This window comes from Notamacropus eugenii, unplaced genomic scaffold (genome assembly GCF_028372415.1).
Source record: "Notamacropus eugenii isolate mMacEug1 unplaced genomic scaffold, mMacEug1.pri_v2 scaffold_124, whole genome shotgun sequence".
Taxonomy (NCBI): Eukaryota; Metazoa; Chordata; class Mammalia; order Diprotodontia; family Macropodidae; genus Notamacropus; species Notamacropus eugenii.
Window position 1 is genome coordinate 123,857 of NW_027325155.1, and position 17,219 is coordinate 141,075.

Sequence of the window (17,219 nt, forward strand, 5' to 3'; positions counted from 1 at the left end):
TTATTTTGTCTAAATCTATTTTCATCATCATCAGGGTGAGATATTCCTGATTCACATCACCATGGAAGAAAAATAATTGAAAGAAAAAAAGAAGAGTGCCCAGGACAGGAATATGGAGAACAACAATACTTATGGAAAAGGGAAATGATAAAACAATAAAGTATTAGGGGAACTAATGTTCAGAGAGATAAGGAAACAGCTAGAAAGGTAATAAGAGAATTAGGAGTAGAACAAAGTGCCATGAAAAGCAAAAAAAGAGAAAATAATCAGAGGGAGTAATCAAATGTCAAAAATTTTTGAGAATCAAAAGAGAAGAGAAAACATTGATGAAGCTATGTAACTGCAGTTGAGATAAACTGTAAATCAATAAATACTTAAAACTCTTTATTTTCCAGGTACTGTGCTAAGAACTAAGAATGCAAAGACAGGTAAAAGACAGTCCTTTCAAAAACTTGTAATCTAAAGAGAGAAGTAACTTGCAAACAAGCTAAATATCAGAAAAATTTGAAATTAATGACTAATGGGAAGGCAATAGAAATTACGAGGAAACGGGAAAGGTCTCCTGTAGAATGTGAAATTTCAGGGGAAATTTGAAGAAAACTAGGGTTAGAGATGCACAAAACATGTAGGGGACACGCAGAGAAAATGCTAAGAGTCAGAAGAATGAGTGTGCTGATCAAAGAACAGTAAGGAATCCAATGTTAAGGCCTGAAGAGCACAGGGAGGGGAGTATAAGGCACAAGAAGACTGATTATAAGAAGAATAATTGAGTAATTGGAGAGACCAGAATATAAGACTTTAAATGCCAAATTATGAGGAAATCAGGAGGGAAAAATTCAAGATTTATGTGGGTAAAATGAAATAATTAGGGCTACAAGAATAATAGGCAAAATGACTTTTTCAATTTGAATACATGATCACTAAAAGAAGCCAAACTTTGCAATTTTAAATATAAACTGAAATAATCATTATAGAGAGTAGATAATGATACATGTCTTTTCATCTATGGAAAAAATAGACCACAGGAATTAAGACAGAATGTTTCATGAATTATCTGTAGCTTTTACTTAAATATTTATGTCACTTGTGGTTTACATTTTTCATGATTCTTCAGTAACTTTTATTAGTTTTTACTATTTTCATATTTTGAAAATATTCTATGAGAGCAAAATTCATAATTTCCTTACTCATTTATCCATCTAAAATGTATAATCCATAACACACTTCATGATTCTACTGTGGTACCACTTGTCTAAGGATAGAAAATATTTAATATTGTCAGATATAGTATATAATCTCAACCAGAAAATGTACCTTTATCTGAATTTTGTTAACACTTTAATATCCTTCTCCCTTTGCTCCCAAAGTTATTCTTTAAATTTCATATATATATATATATATATATATATATATATGTATGTATGTATGTATGTATGTATGTATGTATGTATGTATGTATGTATGTATATGTCTGTTTTCTAGGGATGCCACCAGTACAAGTTTTGTAGCTGAGATAATCTCTGAAACAGAATCTTTTTAAATAAAATAATTCCAAAACCCTTGTTGCCAGATTACTTCTCATCCTTCTATATAATAGTAATACAGGCCATAACTATTATAGTCCGTCAAAGTGTTTCCCACTTTATCTTTCTTTCCAAAAGTTTCAAACAAAACTGTCATCAAATCCCTTATTTTACTTTTCTCAGAAGTTTTCTCAAAAGTTCATTATTACCAGAAAATACTATCAGATTTTAGTCAGTGTATTATTTCAGAATGGTTTGTAACTATGGTCCAATTTTTTAAAGTAACAATATTTTTGAGGAACTAATTAATCCTTACAAATTAACATGAAAGAATAATCAAAGTAATTTAAAAAATTTTGTACCTGGTAAGTGATCCAAATAGTACTGATAAAGCTTGCACTGAACAGATGTCATTCTTACTGCCAGTACATACTCGTATTTGGGCGGTAAAATCTTTGTTAATGTTGTGTGATCCTTCCTCTGTTAAATAACCAAATAAAAATAAGTTATGTTCTCATATTCTCATAATTCTAGTATATTCCAAATTTCAAAATAGCCTAACTCTCAAACTTGTAATCTCCTTAACATAATCAGTCACTTGTTCTCCCAAATTTAAGTACTGATCTTTTTTTCTTCACTACTGGAAAAACATAACCTTATTCCAATGAAAATAATAATAATTCTCTTTTCACTATCCAACAAATGGTCCTTCCTTCTGACTTCCTTGTCACCATACACAGTTCTTAATTTTCTATTACCTTTCATTTCACAAATTTATTATATTATCTCTACTCAAAATTTCTCATAAAGACAAACAAAATTCTGACTCCTTGAATGGTTCTCTGCCTTCATTTTTCATAGCTACAAAACTGAGGGATTCTGGACTGGGTGGTCATTAGTAGTCACTGTTGTGCAGCCTACAGCAGTGCTTCTTACCTTATGCTTCAAATGTAACAACATATCATAAAGAGGTTTCAAGTGAAATTACAGATTTTTCAAGTAAAACTGAATGAGTACATTTTACATTTACCTGAACACAGCCTGCTAACATTTCACAGAGAATATGGGCACGCTTTTTCATTATTCGAACATCTGCCATGCTGGAATCTGCACACTGGCCATTTTGAATTGGATTTATGAATCGATTTCTAAATTCCTTAATAGAACCAAGAAGATTCTCTTTGATAAAATTAACCATACAGTGATCTAAGAAAAGAAAGATAAATTTTCAATGTAAACATTTCAAATTTCATTCAAATAATTTTATATCATTAAAAGCAACAATGTTGAAAAATAAAGTTTTTTTTCAAGTGAGATATGATGAAATATGTTGGTTGAATTAGCACTTGACAAATCATTATTTAACAATCCAACCAATATTTTGACATGCAGCTAAGCATATTTTTTGGAAATAGTTCAGAAAATTTAGTAAGAAACAAAACTGTAGTAATGTTTAGTAAAAAATTTTTTTAAAACAAGGAAATAATTGAACAAAATATCAACAAAAATTAATAATATAATAATTGAAACACTTCAGACAAGTTAAGAAATAAAAGAAAAATTCTCAAAAAGACTTGGTAAGGAGATTAGGAACATGTTCTATTCAAGCTGAAAGAATAGCTCAAAGTAACTTAAAAGCAAAATGTTACTTACATTCAATTAGATTATTTTGTAAAGGTGTTCCTGTTAAAATAATTCTTCTTCTTGAACGAATGGAATTCATAGCTTTGGATACAGCTGACGCTTCATTTTTTAGTATGTGACCTTCATCACACACAACAAAATCTGGACCTACCAAAAAATTCTTACTATTATTTAGTTCTCTCAAAAATTGTATTAATTAATGCTTATCTAAGTTCAAACTGCACAGTAGAACAATGATTAAATATTGAAAATCTATGTTAGTGACCCACACTAGCCAAATAAATGGAAAGATCAGTGGGTTAAGAGTCAGAATACCTGAAGCAAGACATTCACCTGACCAAGAATGTGTCATTTAAGATTTGTTTGTTTTATTTTTCATTTGTACACCACATTTTTGATTTCTTAAACCTTTCACTTACTCTACAATGCAAAAAAAATCATACCTGAAATCAAAGAAAAAAATCGCAATTTTGTAAAAACATAAAAAAAATTCCATTTCATTAAAAAAATCACAACTGGTTGAAACATTCTCCAAATTTTAACTACTGGTTTTATGTCTCTGCTTTCTTCCGACCCCTCACCCATATTATGGAATATATGTCACTTTTTACCTCTGTCTCTGACTTCCTTGGGAGCACAAGATCAGGTATAATTGACTCAAGGAGCATTAAAAATACAGAAACCTTTTCATTTTATACAATTCCAATTGCAAATTATGTTCCTGAACCGCTGGATCAATTTACAAATCTACTATTAGTATAAAGTGTGTCTGAATTTACACAGCATCACCAACACTGACTCTTTTAACCATTTTCCACAAATTTTATTATTAGTTACAAGCACTTTTCCATGTCTGTATTGATAGCTTGTGAGAATTTTTCACACCACCTGATTAGTTTCCAACTGAAGACCAGTTTTATTTCATACCTATGCCAACAAATGACAGTTTTCCTTTTATCTGAACCTTCCACTTCTGGTGAGGGCAATATCATTCCATCTTGCTGATTTTTCTCTGAACTATCCACTAATAATGTCCTAATTGTCCAGCCTCAGACCTCTTAGAATTCCAATTTATCCTCTACAAAGTTGCCAAAGGGACTTTCCTAAAGCACAAGTGTGAACATGACCCTAGAAGAAAATATTAACCTCTGGAATTTATTTATCTGTATAAATGATAAAAATTGTAAATTAGAATAGAAGTTCCTTAAAGCAGGAACTTTATATTTCTAGCTTTATATTTATGTAGCTTTATATCCACAGCACCTATCACAATACCTGGCATATAACAGAAATAATAAAAATAGAGTATTTTAAGTCTACGTAATATAGCAGATAGAGCGCTCAACTTGGATGAAGACCTGGGTTTGAATCCTGCCTCTTTCCCTGGACCAGTCAATTTAACTTCTCTGAGACTCAATTTTCTTATTTATAAAATGGAGATAATAGTTATAGCTACCAGATGAGAAGACTAAAGATAAAAGTACTTTGATGTTCTATCCAATTCACAACTTATAACTTTTCTTTTCTATATCTTCTATCTTCTCTTCAAGACTATTTTGGATGCTCAATAAATATGAGCAAAAACATAAAATCAAAATATGATTTGAAATTTCAACATTAAATATATTATTTTACCTGGATCAACAAGTGTTTTATTAAATATTTCTTTAAATTTTCTACTTTTCACATTCCTTCCTTGTACAAGATTTCGGTACATTTCATATCCAATGACCATAACACCACCATTGTCTTGCCATTTTTGTAGTAAATCACTTCTGTCTTGAGGTCGTTTCATAGTTCCTAATTCAGATACCTTTGCCAAAAGAAAATCAGACATCAAAAGATATTTTTAATCCTAAAAAGTACTAAAATATTTCATTAAAATATTCCTCAACTTCAATTAAAAATATACTAAATTTTATTTTTAAAATCCATTTTTAAAATAAAATATACTGTAAAATACATATTCGTATGTGAAAAATTTTAAAATTCACAGCACCTTAAGTTTTTTGTCATCTTCCAATACCTCCTGCCATTTCTCAAATTCATTTATCCAGTTGAGGGCAGTATTAAGGGGGCAAACCACTAAAGCCGTAGTAAAATTCAATTTGTCACACAAAAGAACTGTATGAAGAAAAGTAACCACCTAAAAAAAATCAAGTATTCTTAATTACAGGTTGAAATAAATATAACTACAATCAGTAATTTTTAAAATTACTTTAGAAATAGTTATAATATTGCTGAAAGTTTATTCTTTAATCTGCTTTCCTTTTTAAAAGCATTAATAGCTTCTTTAAAAAGGTAAAGTGAAATTTATTCAATTTCATGTGTTATCTTCTTACTCTGGCAAATTAGTGGTCAGAATATACACAGGTGATCCACAAACCATTCCCATCAGTGATTTCCTAGCTTATAAAACCTAGTCAATTTTTTTTTTTTGCTATTATTTGGTCCTCATCATGTACACTGACTTCTGATTAATTTCTCTATTCATGTTTTGAACTGGACCTAATTTAGGTTTAGATTCACTACTGGAATTGAATAAAACACTTTTAATCCTTCTGTTCTTCCCAAAATATGGGAAAGCTAGGTGCATAGAGTGTCGAACCAGGAGTCAGGAAGACTACTTTTCCTGAGTTCAAATCTAGCCTCAAATACTTACTATCTGTGTGACCCTGGGCAAGTCACTTTCACCCATTTGCATGAGTTTCATCATCTGTAAAATGAGCTAGAGAAGAAAATGGCAAAGCACTCCAGTATCTTTGACAACAAAACCTCAAATGGGGGGACCGAGCCATGATGGCGGAGTAGAAAGATACACATACTCAGGATCTCCCCCCACAGCCCATAAAATACCTGTAGAGAGGGACTCTCAACAAATTCTGGAGCAGCGGAAGTAGAACAACAGAGTGAAGGAAATTTCCAGCCCAGGGTGATCTGAAAGACCTACGGGAAATGCCAGTTGCACTGGACACAGAGCAGAGTGCAGAGCCCAGCCCAGCTCTGGCCGAGCAATGAGACTCTGAGAGGAAGACACCTCGGGGGCGGAATGCAGCAGCAGGTCCTCAGATCCCTCTACCCACAGGCGCCAAAGGTCAGTGACAGGGTTTTATCAGCTGGCCAGGAAGGGAGAAGGGCCTTCCCATAGCTCCGGCCTTAGGCAGTGGTCACAGAGGCCACATTAGGCAGGTGGCAGCAGTTCTCACAGCAGCCCCTGCAGCAGCCCACATACATTGTTGGATTGTAAAACCCCTGGGGGCACTGAGCAACTGACTCGTATCTCAGCCCTGTGTGGAGGCCCTGGCTGAGCTGGTCTTTGTCTCACACTGAATGGCGGCCCTGCCCATCCAGCATATCTGAAAATCAGCCTCCAGTGCAGACCAGGTGGTTGTGGAGAAGTAACTACTAAGATTCTGGACACAAAAATCTCCCTGCTTCCCGATCAGTGTACACACTGCATTGTGACACCTTGGAGGAACCGAGATATTACAGATTCCCAGAGTATACCCTACTCTTGACAAAGGACCCAAAAGTCAAATAACTGGTTGGGAAAATGCCCCAAAAAGGGAAAAAAATAAGACTATAAAAGGTTACTTTCTTGGTGAACACATATCTTTTCCCGTCCTTTCAGATGAGGAAGAACAATGCTTACCATCAGGGAAAGACATAAAAGTCAAGGCTTCTGTATCCCAAACATCCAAAGTAAATATTCAATGGTCTCAGGCCATGGAAGAGCTCAAAAAGGATTTTGAAAATCAAGTAAGAGAGGTGGAGGAAAAACTAGGAAGAGAAATGAGAGAGATGAAAGAAAAGCATGAAAAGCAAGTCAACACTTTGCAAAAGGAGACCCAAAAAAATGCTGAAGAAAATAGCACCTTGAAAAATAGGCTAACTCAATTGGCAAAAGAGCTTCAAAAAGCCAATGAGGAGAAGAATGCTTTCAAAAGCAGAATTAGCCAAATGGAAACGGAGGTTCAAAAGCTCACTGAAAAAAATAGTTCTTTCAACGTTAGAATGGAACAGATGGAGGCTAATGACTTTATGAGAAACCAAGAAATCACAAAACAAAACCAAAAGAATGAAAAATGCAAGACAATGTGAACTACCTCATTGGAAAAACAACTGACCTGGAAAATAGATCCAGGAGAGACAATTTAAAAATTATGGGACGACCTGAAAGCCATCATCGAAAAAGGAGCCTAGACATCATCTTTCATGAAATTATCAAAGAAAACTGCCCTGATATTCTAGAACCAGGGGGCAAAATAAATATTGGAAGAATCCACTCATCACCTCCTGAAAGAGATCCGAAAAGAGAAACTCCCAGGAACATTGTGGCCAAATTCCAGAGTTCCTTGGTCAAGGAGAAAAATATTGCAAGCAGCTAGAAAGAAACAGTTCAAGTATTGTGGAAATACAATCAGGATAACACAAGATCTAGCAGCTTCTACATTAAGGGATTGAAGGGCATGGAATATGATATTCCAGAAGTCAAAGGAACTAGGACTAACCAAGAATCACCTACCCAGCAAAACTGAGTAGAATACTTCAGGGGGAAAATTGGTCTTTCAATGGAATTGGGGACTTTCAAGCATTCTTGATGAAAAGACCAGAGCTGAAAAGAAAATTTGACTTTTAAACACAAGAATGAAGACAAATATGAAAAGGTAAACAGCAAAGAGAAGTCACAAGCGACTTACTAAAGTTGAACTGTTCACATTCCTACGTGGAAAGAAAATATTTGTAACTCTTGAAACTTTTCAGTATCTGGGTAGTGGGTGGGATTACGCGCGCGCGCGCACACACACACACACACATGCACAGACAGAGCGCGCACAGAGTGAATTGAATAGGATGGGATTGTATCTTAAAAAAAAATGAAATTAAGAAGTGAGACAGAAATATATTGGGAGAAGAAAGGGAGAAATGGAATGGGGCAAATTATCTCTCATAAAAGAGGCAAGCAAAAGACTTTTTAGTGGAGGGAAAAAGAAGGGAGGTGAGAGAAAAACATGAAGTTTACTCTCATCACATTCCACTAAAGGAAGGAATAAAATGCACACTCATTTTGGTATGAAAACCTATCTTACAATACAGGAAAGTGGGGGAGAAGGGGATAAGCAGGGTGGGGGTATGATGGAAGGGAAGGTAATGGGAGGAAGAAACAATTAGAAGTCAACACTCTTGGGGAGAGATAGGATCAAAAGCGAGAATAGAAGCAATGGAGGGCAGGATAGGCTGGAGGGAAATATAGTTAGTGTTACACAAGACGACTATTATGGAAGTCATTTGCAAAACTACACAGATATGGCCTATACTGAATTGCTTGCCTTCCAAAAGGAATGGGTGGGGAGGGAGGGAAGAAGAGAAGTTAGAACTCAAAGTTTTAGGATCAACTGTCGAGTACTGTTCTCACTACTGGGAAATAAGAAATATAGATAATGGGATACAGAAATTTATCTTGCCCTACAGGACAAAAGAGAAGATGGGGATAAGGGAAGGGAGGGACGTTAGAAGAGAGGGCAGATTGGTGATAGCGGCAATTAGAATGCTCAGCGTTTTGGAATTGGGGGGAGGGGAGAAATGGGGAGAAAATTGGGAACCCCAAAATTTTTTGGAAATGAATGTTGAAAACTTAAATAAATAAAAAAAGGAAAGAAAACCTCAAATGGGATCACAAAGATTTGGACACAATAAAAAAAATCCTGAATGAATGATGACATCAGAAACAAATTAGTGAAGCACTGAGGAAATTACCTGACATGTATGAAGATAGGGAAATGAGGTGATGGTGGAAACTGATGTAACTGACATTAGAAGAAACATAGAAAACTGGGGGTTGCTAAGTGGGGCTAGATGTCGTTGCAGCTTTCACCCCTAAGGGACTTCTTCATTTTTAACACTCTCATAACTGTCTTCTTGCTTCAAATCTATCTTCACTCCAATCCATTCTCCACATTGACTCCTCAAGTGATTTTTCCTAAATGACTATATACATCCAAATGTGTCTATGTTAGTCTTTTATGAGTCTGTAAAGTTCTTCTGTTTAGTTATCACTGATTTTCCTAAACTTCCACTGTGCCCATGTCATTTCTCTTCACAATAAATTCCATTACAAGGAAGATGAAATATAAAATTTTCTTACTAGCATTTAAAACCTTCACCTTGGTCCCTCTATATCTTGCTCTTTTCTCCCAGAAAACATTTCATTTCTTTTCTCCAGGAAATTTCTCTGGTTGTTCCCCATACCTTTTCTTCTTAGTCTTCTGGTTTTCCTTTTACCTCTGTAAATTATCTCAAATTTACCAAATACACTTTTCTCCAATTAGATTGTGAGCTCTGTAGCACAAGAACTGTCTTTTTCCTTTGCATTCTCAAGATTTGCAAAAGTTCCTTTCTTAAAAAGCTTTATACCTTTCCAGGTGAAAGTCTTTGGCATTAAGAAAGGAATTAGCAAAGGAATGGCTGCAATTCTGAATAAGCAACAAGTTCAAGATATTTTAGGAAGTTTAATATGTACTACACTTAATTTCAAGATAGCAAGATAAGATACAATTTATCTTGAATTTTTATAATATGTTACCTGTAGTGTCTTCCCAAGACCCATACAGTGGGCAAGAATGCATCCTGAGCCTGCTGATTTGTTTGTCTGTATTACAGATTCTTCACAACAGCAATCCCACATAAACTGAACACCTATGTAAAATAAATTAACAAAAAAACTTTGAAATTTGTGTGACTTTTTAATCAAAATTTCAAAATTTTAACAAGGACTATGGAACCAGACGGGAACTGTTTATATTCTCTCAGTCCTCAGGCTTTTACATATGCTGAATATATAATATATATTTGGTGAGCTTAAGTTTTAAAAAAACCCTTAAATTCATACTTGTTAATTTTTATCAATTGTTTCATGTCTAGGTTTGTTTAAAGAAATTTAAATAACAATTGTATTTAAATTTCTCTAATAATAATTTTAAGAGGGGCAGAGCCAAGATGGCAGATTAGAAAGATGCACATCCACTAGCTCTTCCCCCACAACCCATAAAATACCTGCAAAAAACGACTCTCAACAAATTCTACAGCAGCAGAAGCCACAGAACAACAGAATGAAAGAGATTTCCAGTCAAAGGTAACCTGGAAGGCTGACAGGAAAGGTCTATCCCACAGGACGCTGGCCATGTGCACCAGGAGGAACAATACCAGAACAGGCCATGGCAGAATCCCCAGCAGGGAGAGTCTCAGATCCCTCAGCCCACAAGCGCTGAAGAAAGCTTCAAAGGTCAGTGAGAAGGCTTTCCAGGCTGGGTGAGAGGAGATCAGGGTTCCCCCCAGCACAGGCCCCAGGCAGCAGCAGCAGCAGCAGCAGCAGCAGCAGCAGCAGCAGCAGGGCAATAGAGCTGCATGGCAGTGGCAGAGTCAGGCAGCAGCATCCATTGTGAGAGCAGCTCTGCTTAAAGCCCCTGGAGGAATTGAGAAACTGATCTAAATCTCAGCCCTGAGCATGGTCCTGGAGTGAGGAAGAGCACTAGGACCCTCCTCTTGACAAAGGATTCAGAAACCAAGTAACTGGTTGGGAAAATGCCCAAAAAGGGGAAAAAAATAAGACCACAGAAGGTTACTCTCTTGGTGAACAGGTATTTCCTTCCATCCTTTCAGAGGAGCAATAACAATGCATACTGTCACAGGAAGTCAAGGTTTCTGCATCCAGTAACTCCAAAATGGATATGCAATGAGCTCAGGCCATGGAAGTGTTTGAAAATCAAGTCAACAGTTTCTAAAGGTGAATGGTTTACGTTCCCACATGTAAAGATAATATTTGTAACTCTTGAGACTTTTCTCAGTATTTGGATAGGTGGAGGGATTATACACACACACACACATACACACACACACACACACACACACACACACACACACACATAGACAGAGAGCACAGGTTGAGTTGAATCAGAAAGGATGTTAACTATAAAAAAAAATAAAATTTAGGAGTGAGAGAGGAGTATATTGGGAGGAGAAAGGGAGAAATGGAATGGGGTAAATTATCACTCATAAAAGCAAAGAGAAAAATCTTTTTCAATGAAGGAGAAAAGGGAGGAGGCTTACTCTCATCACATTCAGCTTAAGGAGGGAATAACATGCTCACTAAATTTGGCATGAAAATCTATCTTACACTACAGGAAGGTAGGAGAGAAAGGGACAAGTGAGATGAGGGGGATGATAGAAGGGAGGGCAAATGGAAGAAGTGAGTAATCAGAAGTAAATACTTTTGGGAAGGGATAAGGTCAAATGAGAGAATAGAAAAAAGGGGGGCCAGGGTAGGATGGAGGGAAATATAGTTAGTTTTACGCAACATGACTACTATGAAAGTCTTTTGCAAAACGACACATATATAGCCTGTACTGAATTGCTTGCCTTCTCAGTGGGGATGGGTGGGGACGGAGGGAGGGAGAGAAGTTCGAATTCAAAGTATTAGAAACGAATGTTGAGAATTGTTATTGCATATAACTGGGAAATAAGAAATACAGGTAGAGAACATGGGGATAAGGGAAGAATAAGGTGTGATAGAAGGGAGGTCACATTGAGGGAAGGAACAATCAGAATACAAGGTGTTATGGAGTGAGGGTAGGGAAGAGATGGAGAGAAATTGGAACTCATAATTTTGTGGAAATGAATATCATAATCTAAAAATAAATGAGTAAATTTTTTTAAAATATTTAAAATAAAATAAAATGCTTAAAATGAAAAAAAATGAAAAAATGAAAAAAAATACACATATCCCCCAAGAAATTTTCCTTTCACCAATGCATGCAAACTATATATTAACTGCTTATGTTCTAAGACAATAAAAAGAATTATGTAAATAAGTCACTTAAAATGTATTTTAAATATATCAATACATCATACATCCATACCATCTATTTGATGAGGTTTCAATTTGGTAACCAGGTTTCTATGAATCTGAACCAGAGGTTCTTTGGTTTCTTCATCTTCATCTAAAACAAGTTTGATTGTAATTGGACACTCAGTAGGTGAAGCAGAACCATCTACCACCTGCAAGAAAAAGGGTAAAAATCAGTTGAATTATCAGGAAAATAAAAATAGGAACAATTAATGTATTAATTTTTTTAAATTTTTTTTGTCTCAAATCTGCAATGGTAAATGATAATGATAAATACAAAACAAATGGCAAAAGTTATTTTTAGAAAAGTATGGATTTAGCAATTTTCATTTTACTCCAATTAACCTCATCAAGTATGACATATTTATCAGAGGAAATGCATTTGGGAAACTGAGAGAACATGAGCATAGTCTCTGTTCTCAAGTATCTCATATTCTATTAAAGTTTTAATTAATTGCTTCGGCTTTAAACATTCTGGGTAATTCCAGTTCTATAGAAAAGAACTCTCACAGAAGAAAGGCAATTCAGCAGATCACAGATTTAGATCTGTAAATGCCTGTAAGGTCATCAAAGTCAGAACTAATAATAAGAATAATGTAGAATGAAGTGGACTCTTTTCTTCTTTGTCAGATTTTGTTTTGTTTTGTTTTTCTCATGGTTTCTCCTATTTGCTGTAATTCTTCTATGCAACATGACTGTAAAAATGGATGTGTAATTTATGTGTAATGGGAACACATGTCTTGAGCCCACAGAAGATTGTGTGTTTTGGGGGGGATGGACCGGGGAAAAATTTAAAACTTATGGAAGTAAATGTTGAAAACTGAAAACAAATTAATCAATTTGGAAAAAAAATAATAATAAACAAGAAAGAAGTTAATGGATTGAATTAGATTGGGAGAATACTGAATGGATTTGAGTAGAAGAGAGTGAATTTCTCAGCAGTGCATGGAATATTCACAAAAACTGACCATGTATTAAGGCTAATGCTGAATTCACATTAGGTTAGTATATGCAACCTGGAAGAATATATGTTTAAAATATTAGCAGGAATTCAAGAAGACAAGAATCATATCTAGTATTTAGTAATTCACCTCTCTTAATTTTTCTCTTTCTTGCTGTTTTTCAGCAATGCGTTTTCTTCTCCTCTCTTCTTCTTTAAGTGCTTTCTGTGTTTCTCTTTGTAATTTATCATTTTCAAGGATATTTCTAATTTTCTTTCTACTTTGTTCTGGTGACTTTGACTCATCATTTTCAGAAAGATTCTGTAATAATTGGAAGTAATTGTTAGATATAGGGAAAAACACCCTAGAATCCAACACAAACAAAATGAAATCACTATTCAGTGCATATAGATTAAGGACAATTAAGGGTAAGACTTTAAAGGTTATAGAGATTCCTTTCAACTCTATTTCTATAAGATATACTTAATTTAAGTAGAATACTTTCAATGTACAAAAGTACATGGGAAGGAATAACTATGATAGCTTGTTTTGAGTGTGCTATGTTTTTAAAAATATTAAAGATAAATTCATAACAAATGTCATCATTAATGGACATCTGAGAAATATTTAGAGGTAGCTAGTTGATGCAGGTGATATAGTACCTGGAGTCAAGAAGACTCCTCTTCCTGAGTTCAAATCTAGTCTCAGGCACTTACTAGTTATGTGACCGTGAATAAACAAACTGAAGAAGGATATGAAACTGTTCCAATATCTTTGCCAAGAAAACCCCACATGGGGTCATGAAGAGTTGGACACAACTGAAAAATGACTGAAACACAAAACTGAACAGCAAAAATTGATACGCATTTACTAATAAATTAAATAATCCTATGCAAAAGTGATAAAAATACCAAGGTTCAGCTAGCTACAGGCTTACACTTGGAAAACATTTTATAATATTATGCTACAAATGAAATAGAAAGCAAATTTAACACGAATCCTAGGACACACAGTGTTGGTGAAATTTCATAAAATGAAAAATGGCACTATGAAAAGTCAGTCCTTTAGCACAGCTTCAGGAATATGCATGTAGGAATAGCAAATGACAACAAGATATCTAAGTAACTATAGCAAAGATAATTTGTTTTAGTAGAAAAGCACCTAAATATATCTAGTTGTACTGTATTATTTCATAAAATGTGTATCATGTGTAAATTAGCATATCTATGAAAATTAATTGTTATAGTTTAAACTATGAAAAAATAAAATATACATATATATTTAAACTGGTTATATATATATGTATATATACATACATATACATACATATATATGTATATAAAACTGTAGAGAAATAATTTATTTAAGGTTAGGGAAGGGGAAAAAAGGCTAATATATACCTTATTATGTTCAGTTGATAAATTCTCCTTTACTTTAATATGTTTCCTTTTCTTCTGTTTGTAACTTCGTTGATTACTATGGACCATTATGCTTTTTGCTGAGCTGATAGGGAATGAAGGTAAAACTGAGTATCATAATAAAATACATACCACTGGAGAATACACACACATCATATACCACACACACACACACACACACACACACACACACACACACACACACACATATACACCAATATCTCTATTTTCTATTTCTCTATAAGTTGTTGTTCAGTTATTTTTCTAACCTTGCTATTAAGAAGGGCAGGGAACCTAGTTAAAGTGATTCCCATCAATTTCTGCTAATTCATATGGACACAAATGACCAAGGATCATTTCATACAATATTACAAGGTTTGTGCAAAATCACAAAAACAACAAAAGACTTACAATTGTTGCATAGCCAAATCTATAACATGCAGCCAAAGCGTTACTTTCAATTTCCCTTACGTTATTGCTTTAGCCAACTTTTCTAGTACTCTGTTAAACTGACATTAATAATGGACAAACCTATGATCTTATTTTTTATTTATTAATATTTTTCACATCAAAAGCATTTTTGTTAAACTCATGTCACTTTCACTCAATTACAAATAATATTTCGTATTATTATACTAGCTTTGAGTTCAGCAAAACAAGCTCCCACATTAGCCATATCTGAAAATGTACCCGTCTCTACATTTTATGTTTGTTGTTGGGCAGAAAATAAGTGTCAAATTTCATTTTCCTTCCTTTAGACTCTTGTTTATTACAGGATCAATAAACGCTTTAAAATATCTGAAAGCTGTTAATGTTATCAATATTCTCATTTCAATTCACTCTTAATAAGTCCAAAGTTCTCCTATTTTCTTCTCCTATCCACAGACTGGGAAAATAATTTCTTTGTTTTCCCTCCAATCTTGTATCCAATTTATAATGGCTGGGTGTTGATCTAAACCTGATATTTATTGTACAGTTTTCCAGGCTGACAACCTCAGAACCACCATAGGGCCTATCAGTAGCTGTTGCTGAGAAATCCACCAGTCTCCAGTCTCTCCTCACTCTAACCCATCATAGATTTGGCCATTGAGTGATTTTCCTAAAATATAAATCCAATCACAGCATACACACCCTTCTCCTTACTCAATAAACTTCAGCCTCCACAATTAAATATAAATGCTCTGTTTGGCTTTGGTAATTTAGTCCCCTTCTAACTTGGGAACGTTTCCAGTCTCCTTACACCTTATTTCAATGAACAGGACCCTCCATTTCTCAGCTCCAGGTTCTTCCTTCTCTGCACTGACTCCCTGACTTGCTTTAAGTCTCAAATAAAATCTACCTTCTACAGTGAGTTTTCTTCCCAACTATTAATTCCAGTGTCTTCCCTATTTCAATTACCTTCTATTTATCTTCTGTATAGATTACTTGTGTATGTGTGTGTGTACGTGTGTGTGTGTTTATATGTGTATGTGTGTGTGTGTATTTGCTTATTAGCTCCCCCACTATGATGTACGCTCCCTGGAAGCAGGAACTACAATCTTTTACTTCTTTTCGTATCCTTTAGTGCCTGGTAAATAGTAAGTGTTTAATAAATGATCATAAATAAAATATCCATAAGATTCTTTTAAATCAATAAAAAAACTGTCTCCTGAAACTGTTAAAAAGTAATAAAGTCAATATAATTTTTTTTATTTTTAAACAGTCTTCATAAACAATAAGATTTTTCCCTTACACTGAATAATTTGAAGAATTAAGTTGCTTTTTTTAACTATACCAACAAAGGTACCAACATAGCAATTACCAGAACTTTAAAAAAATGGTTACCAAAGTGAGAACTAAACATCATGAGAACTAAATATTGTAGAGACACACTCATTAGATTCTATTTTATCAGACTATCCCATAAATTTGCAATTTCTAAATTAGAAAACACAAACTCTTAAATAGACAATTATACAGAAATGGCAATTAAATCCAAACCAAAAATCCATATAACAAATTTCTTAAAACAGAACATTGAAAAAATATGGGTAATGAAACACAAAAATTATTAAACTACCTTGTCCCTGGCTGCTGAACATGTTCAGTGATGTCATCCACAACTTTCTTTCCTTCAAGCTCAGAATGAAGTGACTGATCAGTGTTTACTTGATTAGTGAATAAAAAAAAGATTAAAATTAAGCTCTACTCTAGCACTTTTCATTCTATTGCAAAAAATTACATTAAAATTTACTCAATATTTTAATAATTTAGCAGATGAACACAAGTCTCACAACATCATTCCACTACTCAATAAATTCTAGTGACTTCCTATTATTCCTGAAATTACAGGTAAAGCTTTATGCTTTTAAAACCCCATTCAACCCTGCTTCAACCCATCTTAATTCAATCTTTACTCTCTTCAGCGCTCCTCACACATCATAATCTGACTTTGCACAGTTTTTTTCATTCCCCTTGTAATACAATTTTCCATGTCTTTCAAAGAATATATTTCTTGAAGATCAAAATAAACTTTGCTATGTAACATTCTTCCAGGTTATATCCCAAATGTGAGTTCAGTATATTATCATAAAATATGTTTGTTAATCTCCTTGTTTTCTCCCGTATGAAAATTTAGGTTTCCATGACTATATTTCCTGACTTTTTACACTTGCGTTCCCTGAGCATAGACTACAATTCATGTGTGCGAATCTACAAATATTTCCCGAACTTTACACTCCAAATCATTTGCTGTCAACTAAGAATATAAAGTTCTGCTTTGTCTTCTTGGTTTGCCCTTTAGCTAAAAGTC

At 34.2% G+C, this 17,219-nt stretch overlaps 1 protein-coding gene across 1 annotated transcript in view; it reads right to left on the bottom strand.

Annotated features, from left to right (window-relative positions):
- The window catches only part of LOC140517033 (transcriptional regulator ATRX-like), an 84,595-nt gene that overhangs the window by 49,288 nt on the left and 18,088 nt on the right, over positions 1 to 17,219 (bottom strand). Inside the window, exons 5-14 of the mRNA XM_072627897.1 lie at positions 16,488 to 16,575; positions 14,411 to 14,513; positions 13,161 to 13,331; positions 12,083 to 12,221; positions 9,751 to 9,863; positions 5,167 to 5,313; positions 4,803 to 4,980; positions 3,177 to 3,314; positions 2,554 to 2,729; positions 1,886 to 2,003 (exon numbers count right to left, since the gene is read on the bottom strand). Of these exons, the coding sequence (XP_072483998.1) occupies positions 1,886 to 2,003; positions 2,554 to 2,729; positions 3,177 to 3,314; positions 4,803 to 4,980; positions 5,167 to 5,313; positions 9,751 to 9,863; positions 12,083 to 12,221; positions 13,161 to 13,331; positions 14,411 to 14,513; positions 16,488 to 16,575 (1,371 nt within the window). The remainder of the gene's footprint in view (positions 1 to 1,885; positions 2,004 to 2,553; positions 2,730 to 3,176; positions 3,315 to 4,802; positions 4,981 to 5,166; positions 5,314 to 9,750; positions 9,864 to 12,082; positions 12,222 to 13,160; positions 13,332 to 14,410; positions 14,514 to 16,487; positions 16,576 to 17,219) is intronic.